An 18,983-nucleotide genomic window follows, 5' to 3' on the forward strand; every position below is an offset into this window, starting at 1 on the left:
AAAAAAAAAAAAAAAAAAAAAAAAAGAAGAGAAAAAGAAAAAGAAAAGAAAGCTTTAAAAGTAGTTCCGTAACCCTATTTTCTTTTAAATTTATTCTATTATTATTTTAAAAAATATCTTCCAAGACGGCTATCATATCAAATAACCGTGAAGCATACAATAATAATGTTTTATTATAATAAAACATCAGCTATTAATCTGGTCCCTTAGCAATTGCCTAAGACGATTAAGACCAATCATTAATTAGGTGTAGTCTCTGGAAGGAACACGCACAACTAACAAAGCTATACGTAATTGACATGAACTCTGCCTGAACTTGGAGGTCCAAATTGCTCTACCCCACATTTGTTGGGCTAGAAAAAAGAATATAAAACAGCCAAACGTAATTAGGAAACATGAGCCTGGCCGGAGTTATACCTATTACAAAAAAGGGGGAAACTGGGGTTTTGAATAGTCGTTTTCCATGGAACTGTATCCATTGCATAATAAATCCCATCTACCATATGCTATCAGAGTTCGGCACTATGCAGTATTTAGAGCTGCACACACTATTTTGATTAGAAGAACTGCCGAAGCAATTTTCAGAGAAACAACCAAAGCCTTCTTTGAACTAGCAAGTCACACAAGGAACTAAACTAAAGAATATGCGCTTTATTGTTCCTCCTACAAGTTAATGCAGGGATAGAGAAGGAAGAGAAAATTTAGTTGGGTCAAAATGGAACCTCTTTTGTCTCTCATTTTCATGTTTTTTGAGAGAAAAGTGATGGGATATCGTCCAAACACCAAGACTTATTCAGTTCAGTGGCAGAACAGATAAATGAATCTCGAAACATAGCAGTGATTCCAATTTCAGAGTGGAAGGAAGAACAGTCAAAGACAAGCAACGTGGTTTATCTAAACAAAGACCAAATCCAGGTTTAACTGTCAGTTACAGAAAAGTGGTGGTTGGGGATTGGGGGGGGGGATCTCACATTTTATTCCTTGCTACCAAACTCCAAAGCAGATGATACAACTTGCAGATGAGCCACCATTATCTACTGGGTCCCTTCACGTTTCTGCATACAAGAAGCAATGATGAAAAAGGATAGACACAAGTTCTAAAATAAGAAAGCAGTTATATATTGCCATTCAAGAAGGAACCTAGCCAAAAAACTGGTATTGAAAAGTTTAATTGACAACAATACAACTTTTTCCAAGATAGATAGAGTGAAACATATCATCAATTATTCTGCACGTCCCTCAACTTGCAAATTTATTTGGCCAACAGTCAGTAATAGTTACAACAATAGTGAAGAGAAAGTTTGTCATGTTCCAAAATAGCAGCAAAATTTGTCATATTTTAGAAGTATAAAGTGATGATTAGAAACATGTTTTTGCTATTAAAAAAAGAAAAAGAAAAAGAAAAAGGCTTCGGCATAATTTTTAGTTAAAAGGAATTGTGAAATGAGATATATAATTTACAACAAAGACTGTCTAGATAAAAAACAAGAACCCAAATGGCCAAAGCGGCATTCGAGATACACCTTATCTTCGGAATACTTGAATGCTGCATACAAATTTCTGCAGAAACAGGTGTGTAAAAGAGGACACGAGGACTAAATCGAAGTCATCTATTAAATCTCAGCAGCTACGAACATATAGATAGTTCCCACTGAACCACAATGGGTCATAAGCAAAAGTCAACCATAATAGCTATCAATCTATATCTATTTCAGAGACTTGGGCTCAATTTCCATATAGGTATAAGAAATTGAATAATAGCATCGAATGAATAGCCAATGCAAGCTACTCAAGCAAAGGATCATAAACAAAGAATACATGATAATGGATCCACATCTCACAAAGCCGCAAAGCACTATCCACATAAATATTGCATCGATCACAAAATACGGTTGGTCATGGTCTCTTATGCCACAAATCAACTGACAAATAATGGTCAACCAGAAAACAAGTCGCCGATATATACCAAAATCATAACAGTAATGAATACCTTCTCCGACTGTTCTTTCTCCTTTTCGGCCTTTTCTTTCTCGGCCTTAAGCCTCAGCTTCTCCAGCTTTTCTCTTTCCATTTTCTACAAAAAAAAAAAAAAAAAAAAAAAAAAAAAGGAAGACAATAACTAAAAGTCGGAGAACACAAGCNCTTGCGTTAAAAGAGGCACCGTCTAATATAGACAATAACTTCATTTTCACTTCAGTCCGTATCTATTTGAATTTTGTACAAATGAATATTCGATAAACCAGCTCCTACTATAGTAGATCGGATATCACAACCCCCTAGCACGAAAAGAAATACCATCTGATATAAACAATAAACATTCTCTCACTCCAATCCGTTTTATTTGATTTTTGAACACGTGAACATTCAATCAAACAGATAGATGATCATAATCCTACTATTATAAATCCGAGAACGGAAACTCCGCGCACAAAAACATAATACCGAAACAGTAACTTCGCTTTCGCTCCAGTCCATTTCTATCTGAGTTTCTAACAAGTGTACTTTCAACAGAGAAGATCAATAATCGGAGTGCTATAAGTTTCTACACATTTTTCTCTAACATTTGTAACAACTAATTAAACCTGGATGTAGACGTTCTCGGCAGCACGCTCCTCCTCACTGAGAACTCGACCTTTGCCGTCGGAAAAGTATCGGAATCCACCGGGGCCGGAAGCACGCATCGTCAAGGGAGTCGGCGAGATACGACTGAGCACCGATCGCATGGCCATTTGCGTTCTGTGAATCGAAATGTTCTAGAGAGTGACAGTAGCTTCTTCAGTCTTGGTTACCCTAAAAATGACCGAGACTTTCCCAATTTGTTTGGCGGTTGGATAACTCAAAACGGTTCCCGGTCGGACCGAACCGAACCGGTTTATTGATGTAAGTGACGCACTCAAACCCGGATTTCAGTTAATATACAATGGGAAAAAAATAAATAAATAAATAGGTTGTTTAATAGATTAAAAAAAAATTACTTGTTATAAAACTAATAGGATTTAAAAATTATAATTAGATATAAAATTTTGCTAACATTTATAAATTTTAATTCTAACGCCTAAGCACGCTGTTACTAATATTGTCGTTTTTGTGCTTTCCCTTTCGGTCTAAGTACACTCGTTTCCTTATAAAAAAATGTTTCGTTCTTTCCCCAAACGATGTGGAATCTCACAATCCATTCACAATCTACCTCCTTTTGGGGACCAGCATCCTCGCTTACACTCGTTCTCTTACAAATAATGTTTCGTTCTCCTCCCCAACCGATGTGAGATCTCACAATCCATTCACAAAACACCTTTTTTTCGAGGTCAAGCATCCTTGTTGGCACTCGACATTTGTTCTCTTCTCCAATTGATGTGAGACACCACAATCCACCCCTGTTCGAGGTCCAGTGTCCATGTTGGCACACCACCTTGTGTCCACCCCCTTCGAGGAATAGCCTCCTCGCTAGCACATCATCCGGTGTCTGACATTGATACCACTCGTAATGGCCCAAGTTCATCGCCGTAGATATTGTCATCGTTGGGTTTTTCTTTTTGGGCTCCCCCTAAAAGTTTTTAAAACGCGTCTCCTAAGGAGATGTCTCCACACTCTTATAAAAAACGTTTCGTTCTCTTCTAGAACTAATGTGAGATCTCTGGTTGATTTAGTTATTTATTCGGTTCAATTATATTTAGTTTTATGGGTAAATTGATTTTTAAGTTGTGGTAAAAAAAAAAAAAAAAAAAATATATATATATGTATATATATATATATATATATATATATATATTTTGGAGTTTTATTTATTTATTTATTTTTGTTAAATTGAAATAACAAAATAGTGACACTTGAAAATTGGTTAGTTTGAGGTAAAATTTATTTATTTTAAACAGGGTAAAATAAAATGTATTTACATTAATTTTTTAATTCATTTATTTGTCTACACGGCTTATAACCCATTTGAACTGTTCTAACTGTTCGGCAAAATTTTAACTTGGCGCGAAAACCAGAGGTCAAGAAGACAGTCGCAAATTCCCTCGTCGGACTATAAACTCCGATCATGTATCATCCTATTAGAGGCGGCGTTCGTGGCGGTCGAGATCGTAAGCTAGTTCTTACCTTATACGATTTCCACTTTGTCTATTGTCTTCCTTTATTTTTTCTTTCACATGGAGTACGTTTTTGCGGGATTCGATTAGTGGCTGCCGAAGTCGAGAACCGTTGAATTTGAATTCGCTTCTATGGTTTTCTTCGCGTCTCTGATATTCGGATTAGCGTTTTTTTTGTTGTTGTTGCTCGGAGATTGTTTTCGTTTGGTAGTTCTAAACAATCGTCGAGTCGCATCGATTTGTATATTTGAAGACGCCTTGTGAATTGGACAGGAAGTTTGGCTGTAGCATTAAGATTTTGATGAGTTTTTAGATTGGCGGTAGTTCATGTAGTTATGTTCGTCTACGGTGGTGAATGGAGTCGAATGTCGTGTCGTAAGGATTTTAGGGCTTGTTAGTTTTTGAGTGGTCGTGTTGGAGGTTTCTGTTATTTTTTCAATATTTGTACGTTCGGATCGGCAATAGATTAGATCAACTATATCTGTAACGAGTCAACCTGTTAAGGTATTTCCTGAATCTTGCAAGCGATTCTCTAACGTATGGGATTTTGCTCATTCATTATATATATATATATATATTTTGCACTTTCTTGATGTGCAGAATTTAGTTGGGAAGACGTGAAAGTTGACATGCATAGGGAAAACTTCCTTGGCCAGAGCATCAAAGCTCCTCTTGGAAGATGGCAAAAAGGTAAGGTATCATTGTGAAAGCCCAAACGGGAAGATGATATGAAAAAGATGCACTCAAAAAGACCTCTTACACCCCCTTCGCCAAGTATTGAGTTTAGTTAGAAAAGTGAGTGCACCGAAAAAGAACGGGAACTAAGTCGGTTAAATGATTTTCTTCTTGTAAGGCATTAAATTGCTCTTGTAAAAACTATTTGCTTTGTTTAACTGTTCAGCGGGTAGTCTCTGTTAGCGGTTACTTGGGAGGCGCATTCTTCCATTTGCAAACTATTTTGGCCAATGCATTTCTAATTGTAAATACATTAAATAGGCATTTTTGGATTGAATTAGAATGTACTTATACTTATTCATGCTGATTCTTATTTGTGGGTCGTGGGTCATCCTCTCATATCCTTGCCCTGGAATTGTTTCCTTGATAAAATGTTTTAGTAAGACATTTTCTTTTTCAATAACTAAACAGGGAAAGATTTACACTGATATGCACGGGATAAAAAGTCAAGTTTGAATGTGGATGCTGCAAAAGAGGAGATAAAGTTGATCAAGGAGCAGGAGGAACAGGCGATGAGGGAGGCTCTTGGTTTAGCTCCCAAGACTGCTGGCAGATATCATGGAAATCGCCTTGATGAGCATGAGTTCTCGGAACTTGTGAAGCGAGGCAGCACTGCAGAAGACTTGGTGCGGGCCACGCTGAAGCTGCTCGGGTTCAGGGTCTTGGTTTTTTGAGGTTAGAAATGATATAAGGAAGTGGTGATACTTATTATTGGTTGTTTTCATCCCTTCAATAGAGTTTCAATTATTTTGAATCGTCTCTTTTATCTGGTTGTGTGGCATCAAAGTTTGGGACGCATGGAAACTTTGCCCATCAAAAACTATCAGAATTGAATTACCTGTTAGTAATGTTAGTACTTAGTTCTGTTTAAGCTCAATATCTAACTCTCAATTTTACAAATTTCATTTGTTTTCGGCAGATAGATTGTTCTTTTGAAAGATTCTTCCGTCTCAATCATTCAAAAATGCGCATACGCACCTCATTACTTCTTTCATTTCGGGGGTGGGAGACGGAACTCATTACTTTTCACTGGACGAGAGTTGCACCTACTCACTCATCAATGACGATGTTCCGCTGACAGAATGTCGTATCACATAATCGTTTTTATTCACTGATGTCAGTTGTATGTACTGATCTTCAATCTTCAGGTTCACTGGGATCTTCCATTTTCAGATGGACTTTGCTTTTGTGGCTCGCATATGATTGGTGACGAAGAAGCCGACACGATGGTAAGACGATAAACCCTTCGTTCTGTAGTCCCTGATTTCTTTACTAGATTTTTAGAATCTTTAATCCTACCGTTCACTTCAAATTCAAACCATTGAGTTCTGTTCTGAATTTTGTAAGATGACTGTGATCTGGGGAAAATGGTTATAGTTTATTCTTATGTGTTCAGAAATGGACATTTCTTGGTAATCTTTGGAAGTCTCCCATGGACGAAGAATATGAATGGTCAAAGCTGAGAGGTAAAGCCACGCTGTATGCATTATGGTTTTAGTATTTGGACTGATGATTTCTTTCTTCAAATTAGTTCAACCATCCTTGACACTAAATAAACTACTCTGCTGCCTGCCCCTAATTGAAGCATCCAAGAAAAGTGGTCCTAATATTTCAAAATCTAGTATAAAACGATCAGCCCCATCAACATCCTGCTGTTGCGTGTCGGGAACGTAGTCGAAAAATATTAATCAAACGTCTTTTGTGTACAACTATTCATATACTCTTGTGTTCGTTGAATCATATGATGCTTCAAATATTACATTCACAGGTTAGTAATCTGTCTTATTTTAGGACACTATTGATTGCGACACCTTGAGTACAATAGAGAGAATGGAATTCATTGATTAATTAATCATTTCATTATCTCAGCTTATCTATTAATTTCTTTTGTTTAAGTTAATTGTTGATTTACTAGTATTTGAAAAAAAAAAAAAAAAAACATCGACTATTTGGAAGTATTTTTTTAATTAAAAAATGCATTTTCAATTAATCTTATAAATTAATAATTGTGCGAACACTAAAAGAAAATATGTTTTTTCTTACATATTTTAAGAAAAATAAAATATAATTAAATCTTTTTTTTTTAATTATTATTTTTTATTCTTGGTTTACAAATTGTTTATTAAAAAAATTAATTTTTAAGGTAAGTTGATGTAAACGCTTAATTTTCCATATTATTGAATTGAATCAATAATTAAATAGTCATATAGTTTAATTTCTCACATTATTAAATTGAATAAATGGTCAGATAACTCTAATAATCGAATAAATGGTTGGATTTTATATGTGGGATTAAAGTCTAAGTCGGTTAATTTAGGGAATAATCATGAGTTTATAATCAAGGAATACTATCTCCATTAATTTGAGATCTTAAGAGAAAGATCAGCAAAGTCATGAGAGCTTATACTAAGAACAGTATCATACCGTTGTGGAGAGTCGTGTTTATTTAACATAGTATCAGAGCTATGATTAATCGAGAGACGTTAGATAAAATATATATTAAAATAGTTTTAAGAGTTCTTATTTATTTATTTTTTGTGATTTAATATTTTTTTTTAGAAGAAGCAAAGAGGGTAAACTGAAAAAGAAACGGGGAAGTGGGTCCTACGGGAAATAATTTATATTCATGGTTGCTTACTGCCCATCCGAATAAAGGCGCAAAAGTGAGCGACGAAGAAAGGCTCTAGAGCGAGAAAGAGAGAGGGAAAGAAAAGAGGAGTGAGAAAAAAAGCTCTTCTTCTTCTTCCTGCTGCTATTGCTGTTCTTCTTCCTCTTCCTTCTCCCTTTCCCTCTTAATTTCTTAGTAATTTCGTTACCAAATCCTCCTCCTCCTCCTCAACCTACCATTGATTTTCCACCTTCTTCACTTCACTGCTCACTGATTACGCCAACCATGGTGTCGGCCAACAGAGAGATGGTGGTGTACTGTTTCGATACCCTTCTCGCTCACTACAACGGCGAGGAAGCCCCTCCCCCTGCTTTCGATGGTGGTCAACAGTAATTTCTCTCTCTTTTTGTTGTTTTCGTGTGCGATTAGTGATTGGTTCTGTGATTTGTTTGCATGTTTGGGGTCTAGCATGTGATCGAGTCTGTGCTTTTACTAATTGTAACGTTGGTCGCTGGGTTTCGATTATGATCATGATGATCATCATTGGTTTGGTCTGTGATTTCTGTGTTTAGTTCTAATTGTTCGCGAGTACAAAATTTTTGTGAATTGTCCATTTTGTTTTTTGTATTTTTGGTGACTGATGAAGTATATTTTTTTTTTATTCGTTTTTAAGTAGTTCAATACAATTTTTCTTAAATGGAACACAGGGAGAGGGAACATTTTGAGTATTTTCTAAATAATAGGTTCAATTGAGTTTGGATGTTCTATTGGTGAATGCTTCCTGTTTTGGCTCCGTTTTCCCTTTGTATTTCCTTTCCTTTTCTCTAGAATACGTGGTTTTTCATCTACAACTAAGGGAATAAGTTTGCTAAATAATGATAAAAAGAAAAATAATTGGGTTGTGGTGAGTGGTGACAAATGGAAAGAGGAATTACTGTTTCTATGTGGCTGCCAGGAAACCCAATTGAGCTATTTTAGCTAGGCACTTCCTGCTACGTACCCTGAAAAGAGCAACTTTTGGTGAGCATCACAGGGAAAGCTCAATAAATTTAATCAGCATCTAATTTGATGCCCTTTTAAAACTCGATCAGCCGAAGTAACTTGTTTCTGTGCTGTTTATTTCTTTATTCATTTCCCAATTCTTCACAAAGTCTAAATGGAAGAAATAAGATTATAGGCTTCTTACTCATGGTAATAAGTCATTGTATGTTAATTATAGTACCATTTGTATAATGCTGAGGATTGACTCCATTGCGCTCGACATCTTTGTTTATAATTTCCCGGAAAGCTTAGGAATTGTCTACAGTGACGTCCATGGATTATATTTACTGTAGTCATAAGTTCTCGATGCACATGAGCTATAATGGTTGGTTAATCTGTATGATGAAATGTATTTCTACTAAACATTGCTTCCAAATTACTTATGATTATGTGTTTTCCTGTATTTGCAGTTTTTATAAAACTGTTGTAAATACATGTTGGTTTGGTACTTACTGAGTAATGATTTTTTAATTTAGTGTTATGCGGTTATATTTAAGTTTATTAAGCAAAAAGACAAAAAAAAGTTTTCACTGGTCTTAGTACAAAGCCATGACCCACTCGTCATTGTCCAAGAAAATAAAAAAGTTTTCACTTCTCTTAGTTCAAAGCCATGGCCAACTAAGTCATTGTCCAATTTTAGGATAGTTTCTTTGCTCTTGTAAGAAGGAAATCGAACTAGCAAGAACACGTGTCCGTAATCTATTGAATAATTTCTTCTGAAAGCTTTTGAAAGAGTTACCGGATAACAAGTGACTGGATGTGAAGTGTTTGATAAGATTTATCTTTAACTTTCTCATGGTGTCCATATGTCTATTTCATGAAGGTTGCTGAAAAAATGAAATACAAAGCATTCCTATTGCCACATGCATGTCTTTTTTTTACCATCTAAACTGAAACCGTTTGTGACTTCTCTGATCTTAATAGATTGTGTCTGTGCGCGTTTTTCAGACATATGCAGCTATCAATCTGTTCATCTTTACATTTTGTATATGCTATCATGTGGTTAGACAAGCTTTTTTTTTTTTTTTAATTCAACAATTGTGCGGGAGGGGATTAAAGCATCAACCTTTCAGATGGTAGTTAGTGTCTCTATCCATTATGTTATGCTTATATTGGCTGGTTAGCATATTTTTTGCAGATGCTTTTGTGATACTAACCACTTTTCAAAAGCCTTGTGCTTCACACCTAGAATATTATTATTGTAAGCTGCATCTATTTTCATTTCACGTGAATATTTTTTTTCTGGCAGCCCCTTGTTCGTTACCTGGAAAAAAGTGGTCAATGGTGGTGAACCTCGTCTGCGAGGGTGCATAGGAACTCTAGAAGCTCGCTGCTTGATAAATGGCTTCAAGGATTATGCTTTAAATAGGTATTATTGCATAATGCATACTTCTACCTTTCCCCCACTGCTTTATCTAAAAACTTTGCCCAAATCAGTTGACTGACTCAAGTATTCTGGACAAAGTATTTCACAGCATAAGTGACTTTGTGATGATGGTGTTTATTATTGAATTTGGCTTTCCATTTTTTTAAGTATTGATCTCTAAATAGTAATCACATGAAGATTGAAATTCTCATTTGCAAGTTATGTAATGAATAATACAGAAGTTTGCAACCATAGTCTGTCACAACTCCAAGAATTTGTACCTCACTGCTTGTTATTAATTATGACTGTAATTATGACTGTCTTTGCACACTCGATAAAAGGTTGGTTCTGCTTACTTTTCCCTGGTAGTATAGCATGAATTAACTATTGTTGTGACAAATTTAACAAAAATAAATGAGAATTTTCAATTCTTATGAGTTGGTTTGGACTTGAGTTGAAACTGTATAATTTTTTTATGACAGGTTGAGGTTTTGCATGAATAAGAACCTCGTGGCATTGTAAATTTTGTATTGGGGTGCCTGTTATGAGTCCTTTAGCACCTTTTTGTACTTTGAAGCATATTATGAAGTTTTTGAATTATTACAAATGCTGTTGGATGTTTTTGTTAGTGATCAAAGCAAAGGTCTAACTTAAAGTATGATGCAGCAGCTTTGTAAATGTGATTGATTTAAAGTGAAACCTTCCATTCTTTTTATGTTAATTGGTTTCAAATGAGAGACTACCGCCTAAAGCTCATAGTTAGGGAATTTTCATTTATTTCTGCTTTCCAGAGTCGTTTTCACATTGCCCTCTCCCTGGCTTTCTTGAATCAAATTTTAAGGGAGAAAGTCAATGGGTGGATGAGAAGTCCATATGCATGACAGAAGTGATCCATATTGTTGGAAGTTTGCTTCATTTAAAACTGATTTGGTAAATCAATTCAGTGAAGGGGCGGTGGGGAGGAAGCTGGTTTGGTTAGCAAAGTTCGAGAGAGAATGAAAAGTCCATTGTTAGGTGACCTAACTGATTTGTATGTAAATTATTGATATTCAGGCATGAGGTCCATTGAGGGGGTGGGGGGAGTGGAACTTATGGCTTATTATTCCTTTGGAAATTCTTTATAAGGGTGTGGAATCCTCTCATGCATTTTAAAACTGTGAGGCTGACGACTTGGGCTGTTACATGTCATGACTAAATGCAAATTTTATTTTTCTATGGTTGAACTGACACTACAATGGGCATCTAAAGAGTTGGTTTTTTGTTCCTTTTTTCTTGAATATGTTGCAGTGCATTGAGGGACCGGAGGTTCCCCCCAATACAGCCTAAAGAATTACCACATTTGGAGTGCACAGTTTCCATTCTAGTTGATTATGAAATAGCTATAAATTATCTTGATTGGGAGGTACGTTTCTGTTCCCTTTTTTAATCAAAGGTTTGTGTTTGTGTTCAGTGAGTACAATGGTTGGCTTTGGTTTTCTGTTGTCTCACAGAACCTGAGTGCCCTTTTTCCTTTCCATTAAACTCGAACAATTTTGTGCATTATTAATGATTAGAACAGGTCTGTCAGGCTTGAGCTACATTGTTAGAGTAAGATTCATAAACTACTACTTTCAAGGAAGTCAGATGTTAGGCCTCCTGGTACGATAAGGGCCAAAAAGGGGGATAAGGGCCAAAAAGGGGATTAACCCCCTCTGAGAGTTAATTTGTTATTAGACACTAACTAGTTTAATTTAACCCTTTTTTCTCATTGTATTATCAGTTGTTTTTATGCTAACTAGAAGCACATACTTATAAGGAAAATGGGAAAAAATTAAGCTAGTTAGCTACTGTGAGATCCCACATCGGTTGGAGAGGGGAATGAAGCATTCCTTACAATGGTGTGGAAACCTCTCCCTAGCGGATGCGCTTTAAAAATCTTGAGGGGAAACCTAAAAAGGAAAGTCCAAAGAGGATAATATCTGCTAGCGGTGGACTTGGGTTATTACAAAGGGTATCAGAGTCAGACACTGGGCGTTGTGCCAACGAGGACGTTGGGCCCTCAAAGGAGATGGATTGTGAGATCCCACATTAGTTGGAGAGAGAACGAAACATTTTTTTGTAAGGGTGTGGAAATCTCTCCCTATTATACGCGTTTCAAAAGCCTTAAGGGGAAGCCTAGAAGGGAAAGCAAAGCGTAAAGAAGACAATATCTGCTAGCGGTGGGCTTGAGCTGGTACAGCTACTAAATACACCTAGGATGTTTGAATGACAGGAACTTTCTTGCTACATATTATCACAGGACAGGCTCATAGGCATAACTTGCAAGTGTTTACTCGAGTAGCCTTGCTAAGTAGTAAATGATGGCTGTATTCAAGATGCGTGAATAACAATACTTTTGCATATATGTAAAGGCTTGATTGTTGGAAATTCAGAAAATGCATTGCCCTTATGGCTTGCAAGGATTGGTCGTGCACGTTTCTTGATTCTGGCTAGTTTGCCCGGAATTTTAAGCTTGGTCCTGCCTGCTTGCGTGTCGTGTTTTTTGGGCAGTCCCACTGATTAGCCATCTTGCAGGTAGGCTTTCCGTAATCAGGGTTCTTCTTATCTTATTGCAGGTAGGTAAGCATGGTATTATTATTGAATTTAATGATCCTGACTATAATACTAGACGAAGTGCTACGTATCTGCCCGAGGTAGCTGCCCATGAAGGTATGTCTACGGTGCTTTTTGTCGATAAATATTCGTCCTCTTTTCATTGTCATGTGAAATCCAGTGATTCGCTTGGTATACATAGTAGTGGGGCGGACTACCTGCCACCCCCCCGTATTTGATCGATCTTCCCATGTTTAGTCATAATTTTTGCCGTTTTTGCTGGCGATGCCCTCTATCTTCCTTCTGCAATATAGGCAGATTATCGAGCAGCCTGATTTGTGCACTTTAATCGAACATATCTTTGTGAAACATAGTTTTTTTGGCTAAAATGTTGTCAAATCTCTGTTTAGCTTTATACGTCCTCCAGCTGACCGAGGTTTCGGGTTTGGCTGCATCTTGATTATCAGGTTGGACAAAAATTGAGGCTATCGACTCATTGGTGCGGAAGGCAGGATACAATGGTGCAATCACCGAGTCACTGCGTAAGCATATTCGATTGACCCGGTACCAGAGCACCCTATTCACCATGCACTACGGTGAGTATGTGTCCTATGTTAAAACCACCCGGGGCACGACCCCTTGCGTTGTCGGGGCTAAAGCCTAACAACCATTGATTCTTCCAAACGGCTCTTGCTAAAATCTGCAAGGCCTAAGTTTGGGTACTGAACTGAACTAAAACAAGATATAGGATGCTTGAATGATTTGTGTTGTGTTCCATCGCTATCTTTTCAATGCCATTCAACAAGAAAAAAACTGAAAGAACCCATGCTCTGTAAGACTTTCTTCAACCTTTCCAAGTTCTAATTATCATATTTCTATATATATCTATCATTTTCTCTCGATGATTTTGTTTGTTTCATTTTTTCGGGTTGATCCGTGTAATTAGTCAAGGTGTGTGCAAGTTGACTCGAACACAGATATTGAAAAAACGTCGTACTTTTACATAGCGGTTTCAAAATAGGAGTGATTTGTGAATGTTGTGTTAGCAACATGGTTCGTAATTTATTTTGCTTCTAAAAAACGGATTAGCTTTTTTCGTCTCGTGTTTTGTGTTCTTCAATGTTGTCGGTTAACTCGAATGTTTCTTCGTTCTTGATAGTGAAATATAGATCTTTAATATAGTTAATGAATGCCTTTTCAAAAAATACTTAGTAAAAGAATATAAAATTACAAATTCAGTTTTTTAATTTTGATATTTACAAGAATTTACATATGCTAAATAAATATAAAATGTGACAAATTGAAGGTTGGGTTATAATATATATACAATTTAAATTTATATATGATAGATTACTTAATCTTTAAAAAAAATTGAATTTATCTGCTCAAGAGTTTATTAAACGCACAAGTTCTCTATTATACTTTTGGAATTTCAAAATTGTTTAAGTTAAATGTAAAAATATATATATTTTAAAATATAAAATTATAAATATGAATTACAAGAAATAAAAGTTGCCTTAATAATTAAGTTATAATAATGATATGATACATATTTTTAGTCAAATTACAATTCTAATTACTATATTTTTATTATCTATTTATTTGGTCGGCTTCATTGTCTAATAGTTTTTTAAAATTTAAAATTTTGTATTTAATATATAATTAAAATATTTTAAAAATAATTAATTTATAGATTTATAGGACAAAATTAGAAGTTTAAAAATTTATTATAAAATTATAAAATTAATTTTTTAAAATTAAATATAAAAATAAGTGTAAAAATTTATGGAATATAAATATAAGCTCGAAATTGGGAGTAATTTTACACATTTTCGGAGAATTGTTCCCAACCGGAGACGGAAGGTTAAACTGATCGAGGTTCGGCTTCCCTTATATATTGCCCTTTACAATTTCATGTATTTTTCAGACGGATCGATCTTTTAGCTTGCATCTCACGTGAAGTTGACTAGAGATTTCCAGTTTAAGGTTTGAATTTTTCTCTTTTGTTGTAAGATTTTTACTTTCTGATTGGATCGTGGAATTAAATTTTGTTTTCTTCGTCGATTTTTCTCCTTTTCTGGTTAATTCTGAAGAATATGTGTAGGGTTTAATTTGTTTCCAGAACTGTTTCTTGATCATCTCGAATTTGGAGGAGACGCTGTGAATTAGCATTTATTTTTCTTCTTCTTCTCCACTTCGTTCGTAAGCAGAAAATCTTTTTGTACAATTATTGTTTCTTTGTGATTTGTGTTATTGATTATCTGAAGGAATACTGGGGTTTTTCGTCGGCGGTTTGCTGTAGTTGATGTAATTGTATATTAGGTACTGTCATTTGATAAATTAGTCGTTGTGTTGGATTGCAACCTTACTGCTATAGAAAACAGAATATACAAATTCGATGGACAAATCCTTCAAGCAAGTAATTTACTCAAACATTCGTGGCCTTTGTTAGTTTGGGCTCAATTTTGGATAGACCGCTAGTACGGAAACTTCCCAAAAAATAGGAACTAACTTCGCTGAAACTTAAATGATGAATGTTCACATGAGATTTCAAAAAGAAAGTCCTAACATGTAACTGAGCTCAGTTACAAATTTAATGAGACTAGAATAATGGAACGGATAGCCTCATATCATGTTATTCGTGAATTTCCAACGTTTCGTACCTCCAGTTTGAGAATGAATTCAGATTAACTATATCCATTCAAAAATTTTGTAGGTTACTGCTGCAGTTTGTCAGTTCTACTACTTTGATTCTTCTCAGATAGCAGTGAGAGATGAGTCAGAAAGGCCTAATATATAGCTTTGTTGCTAAAGGAACTGTTGTTTTAGCAGAACACACATCATTCTCAGGCAATTTTAGTACCATTGCCGTTCAATGCTTACAGAAATTGCCTTCTAATAACAGCAAATGCACATACTCATGTGATGGCCATACATTCAACTTTCTTCTCGACAGTGGATTTGGTATTGTGTTTTCTTAAGTTTGATAATGTACTTGTTTTGACTTCATTGGCACCTGTTGCTGAAAGTGTTTGATTGATTTACAGTTTTTCTGGCCGTTGCGGATGAATCAGTTGGAAGGAATATGCCATTTGTGTTTCTTGAGCGTGTGAAAGATGACTTTAAACAGCGTTATGGTTCAAGTATCAAGGACGAGAACCCTCACCCACTTGCAGATGATGAGGATGAGGATGATTTATTTCTAGACCGGTTCAGTGTTGCATACACTCTTGACAGAGAATTTGGGTATGCCCATGTTTATGAACAATGTTTGAGTTTTGTGTCATACATTTTACCAAACAATCTCTATTTTTCATGATAGGCCAAGGATTAAGGAGCACATGCAATATTGCATGAACCACCCAGAAGAAATGAATAAACTTTCCAAGCTGAAGGCTCAAATAACAGAGGTGAAAGGAATTATGATGGATAACATCGAAAAGGTTTGACTTGTTTTATGAAATCATGTAATTTTTGCTCTGAGATTTTCTATTGAGATTTTGATAGAGCATACATGTTCTTTTTCACAGTTGTGCATAATGTATAAACACGGTGACTTAGATTAAAGTATTTTTGAAGATCTCACTTTGCACCCTCTAATTCTTCCTCCTTTTCCATGTCATCTTGGCAAATGTACCAGTATCTATGCATATCTCTGTTACATGCGGCGTCCTGGTAGGTAGATCAGCCAAGTAGTATATTAGCCATGAGCACTGAACTAGTTTTCGCCCTCAAAGCAACATAGTCAATATCACATGAGTGTGTTGCTTGATTGTTTTTGAAGAACCTGATTTTCAAAGAATTTGGTAGTGGTCAGTTTGGATAAAGTGGATGGAATTGGCAAATATCTCACACACGCATTCCTTGCCCCCTTTTCCTGCCGTTCCTTGCTTCTCAATGCAGCCATTGGAAATTACTGTGGGGATTTTGGGCAGCACAATAACATCACTTAGGCATTTTTTTCGAATACACAATAAAGTTCATATTTGATAGGATTGTACATTATATTGTTATTGATTTTCTTATTTGAGCCTACAAGTTGCTGATTACATACAAATGATGGACTGTGTGATATCCTATGTGCTGTTAATATATGTAAAGGAAATCATTTGTCAAATCTTGGTGAGAAATTTGGAGACATATCCTTGAGGACGTAGTGGAAATTTGTCTGAATGGACAAGCTATCCACTTTTTGACCATATAGGCAAGGTAGTAAATATGATTATTTGATACCTGACATGAGGATTAGCAAAAAAAATGTCTGCTTCCAGCTTTCCTTCATGATGTTCTCTGTGGCATTACCTTAAGATGAGACTAGGAATTTGATTGAGATCGTTGTCATTTTTTTTTCTTTTTATATGGAGCTCTCTTGATAACAGGTTCGTTTTCAACTATCCTCTCACTGTGATTGGTTTTTGTCTTTTCAATGTCGTTTTGGTCTTGGGTTGGGTAGTGCCTCACCAGTACTTGTATACTATTCTCTTCCGCTTTTAATGATCTTGAATTTGTGAATTAATAGTTTGGTCTTCTCATTGTATTAACTTTTTTTTATGGGTTGTGATCTGGTCTTTTCAGTTTTTCATATCTTATATTTGATTAAGTAAAGGCAGTTGTTGAACCATCTATGCCCATTAAAGTCACTGAATTGAGAACTTGCTTGGGTTTGGCAAAAAGAAAAAACAGTAGGCCATGTTTTTGTGGCAGACTCATTTTAGAACGGTAAGGCTCACGGCGATACATAATGGGCCAAAGCGGACAACATCTGCTAGTAGTGGGCTTGGACGGTTACAAATGGTATTAGAGCCAGACATTGGGTGGGGTGTCAGCGAAGACGTTGAGCCCCCTAGAGGGTTGATTGTGAGATCCCAACTACTCTCTATCTACTAGCCGTGAGCTTGAACTATTAGTGGTGGTTAGAAGTTCCTTATGCAAATAAACTGAAAAATGAGGAGTTTTCTTCCAGTGAGCTGCACTAGCCCCTAAGTTGTTCGTTCCTTAAAAGAGAGGGGAGACTCGGGGCTAGGAAATCTAGAACCTATCTTTCTCAGCTTTTCTAAACAGACATGATATCGATTTCCTTCTCTTGTAGGTCTTAGATCGTGGTGAACGGATCGAGCTTCTGGTGGACAAAACAGAAAACCTCCAATTTCAGGTACATCATTTAATCCAACTGTCCGTTGAGAATCATGAATGTGAACTGAGAAGTTGAAGATAAATATAATATCCTATATCTTTCTCGTTTCATGTCGAGATCTCTGTTTTAAATGTAGGCCGATAACTTCCATCGACAAGGAAGGCAACTTCGGCGAAAAATGTGGCTGCAGAGCTTACAAATGAAGCTAATGGTTGGGGGAGCAATCTTGGTGTTGATCATCATACTCTGGTTTATTGTCTGCGGTGGTTTCAAATGTTGATTTGGTAAAGTTAGTAGTATCAAGTAAGTGTTTTCAGTTGTTCATGCATGCAAGCAAACCGTTACCAAATCTATACATACATACATACATATAATATGCCTTTCTCACTTTCTAATTTGTAATTAGCATTCTATATTACCTCTCAAAATTTATTCTTTGGGTTTGTGTATTGACGAATCTATGTTTATATGCTCAATCTCGCTTGCATTTGCTTAAATTTTAACATGTGATAATGCTTTCTTCGTTCTTTCGTGTTATTATGTATTCTTTTGAACCAATTCTCGGTTGAAATGATCTGGTTGAAAGGAGCGTTCGATTACCATTTAGTTTTTAAAAGTTGTACTTGTTTCTTGTATGTAAATGTTTGAATTATTAGCTAAATTTCAAAACAAAAATAAGTTTTAAAAGAAATTTTTTTAAACTTTTCAAAACGCTTGAATTTTGAATTAGCTTTTATCTATGAACAAGGAAGCTCTAAAGATAAATTTATTATACGTAATTATATATTCCTTTGTTTGTATGACCTCCTTTTATGTAAGAAAAAAAAATTAATAAAATTGGCCATTTCACATAAAAATAACCAAATAGCTCTCTTTCACAATTAAAGAAAAATATGCCACACTAAAAAATGAATTTTGAGCATTGAATTTATTTAATCACAAAATTAAATAATAATAATAATTGCATTATAACATTTATTCAGCTGTTACTACTACAACAATAACCAAACATTATTTAGATAACTATAAAATATAATAAATATTGTATTTACTTTGCTGGAATAAAAAAAATTAAAATAGGAAGACAAAGTCCCTCTCAATGAAGCTTGCACCTAAACATGCCTCAACGTATTTCGGGGAGAACCGACTAGCTCTAGGTTTGAGTGGCACTTCACCCCTAACCACAACTCAGAGCTAGTATCACAATAGCTCGGACATAAGACATATGAACACCTTGGCTCAAAGCCATTCAAGAACAACTCTCATAGGTCCTGACGAATTCTTCTTTATTTTACCTGCCTCAAACAAATAACTTGAACTCGAACAAAATGAACACATCAAGCACTCTTCTCGTCGTTCATCTTGATCGGAGACAAAAAAAAAAAAAAAAAAAAAAAAAAAAAAAAAAAAAAAAAAAAAAAAAAAAAAAAAAAAAAAAAA

General features: G+C 35.5%; 3 protein-coding genes and 1 pseudogene across 4 annotated transcripts; 3 read left to right on the forward strand and 1 right to left on the reverse strand.

The window, feature by feature from the left end:
* Positions 1-771: 771 nt before the first annotated feature.
* LOC111488968 (beta-mannosyltransferase 4-like) lies at positions 772-2,802 on the reverse strand. The gene is made up of 3 exons (XM_023136938.1): positions 2,583-2,802; positions 1,991-2,074; positions 772-1,055 (listed from the first exon to the last, which is right to left on the reverse strand). The coding sequence occupies exons 1-3, from the start codon at positions 2,727-2,729 to the stop codon at positions 1,035-1,037; spliced, it is 252 nt and encodes an 83-aa protein (XP_022992706.1). The 5' UTR covers positions 2,730-2,802; the 3' UTR covers positions 772-1,034.
* A 1,164-nt stretch (positions 2,803-3,966) lies between these two features.
* LOC111489323 lies at positions 3,967-5,493 on the forward strand (annotated as a pseudogene).
* Positions 5,494-7,553: 2,060 nt separating this feature from the next.
* On the forward strand, positions 7,554-13,307 carry LOC111489324 (uncharacterized protein At2g38710-like). Its single transcript, XM_023137478.1, has 5 exons — positions 7,554-7,820; positions 9,722-9,841; positions 11,126-11,240; positions 12,433-12,526; positions 12,877-13,307. Exons 1-5 carry the CDS (start codon positions 7,717-7,719, stop codon positions 13,071-13,073), a joined length of 630 nt encoding a protein of 209 aa, XP_022993246.1. The 5' UTR covers positions 7,554-7,716; the 3' UTR covers positions 13,074-13,307.
* A 908-nt stretch (positions 13,308-14,215) lies between these two features.
* LOC111489462 (vesicle-associated membrane protein 727-like) lies at positions 14,216-18,040 on the forward strand. 2 transcript variants are annotated; one of them, XM_023137691.1, is made up of 6 exons: positions 14,216-14,395; positions 15,126-15,373; positions 15,457-15,655; positions 15,732-15,852; positions 17,499-17,561; positions 17,680-18,040. In XM_023137691.1, exons 2-6 carry the CDS (start codon positions 15,184-15,186, stop codon positions 17,821-17,823), a joined length of 717 nt encoding a protein of 238 aa, XP_022993459.1. In that variant the 5' UTR covers positions 14,216-14,395; positions 15,126-15,183; the 3' UTR covers positions 17,824-18,040. The 2 variants fall into 2 exon arrangements, with proteins under 2 accessions (XP_022993459.1, XP_022993460.1); XM_023137692.1 differs by having other exon boundaries at positions 14,266-14,287.
* Positions 18,041-18,983: the final 943 nt, after the last annotated feature.

This window comes from Cucurbita maxima, unplaced genomic scaffold (assembly GCF_002738345.1).
Source record: "Cucurbita maxima cultivar Rimu unplaced genomic scaffold, Cmax_1.0 Cma_Scf00014, whole genome shotgun sequence".
Lineage (NCBI taxonomy): Eukaryota > Viridiplantae > Streptophyta > Magnoliopsida > Cucurbitales > Cucurbitaceae > Cucurbita > Cucurbita maxima.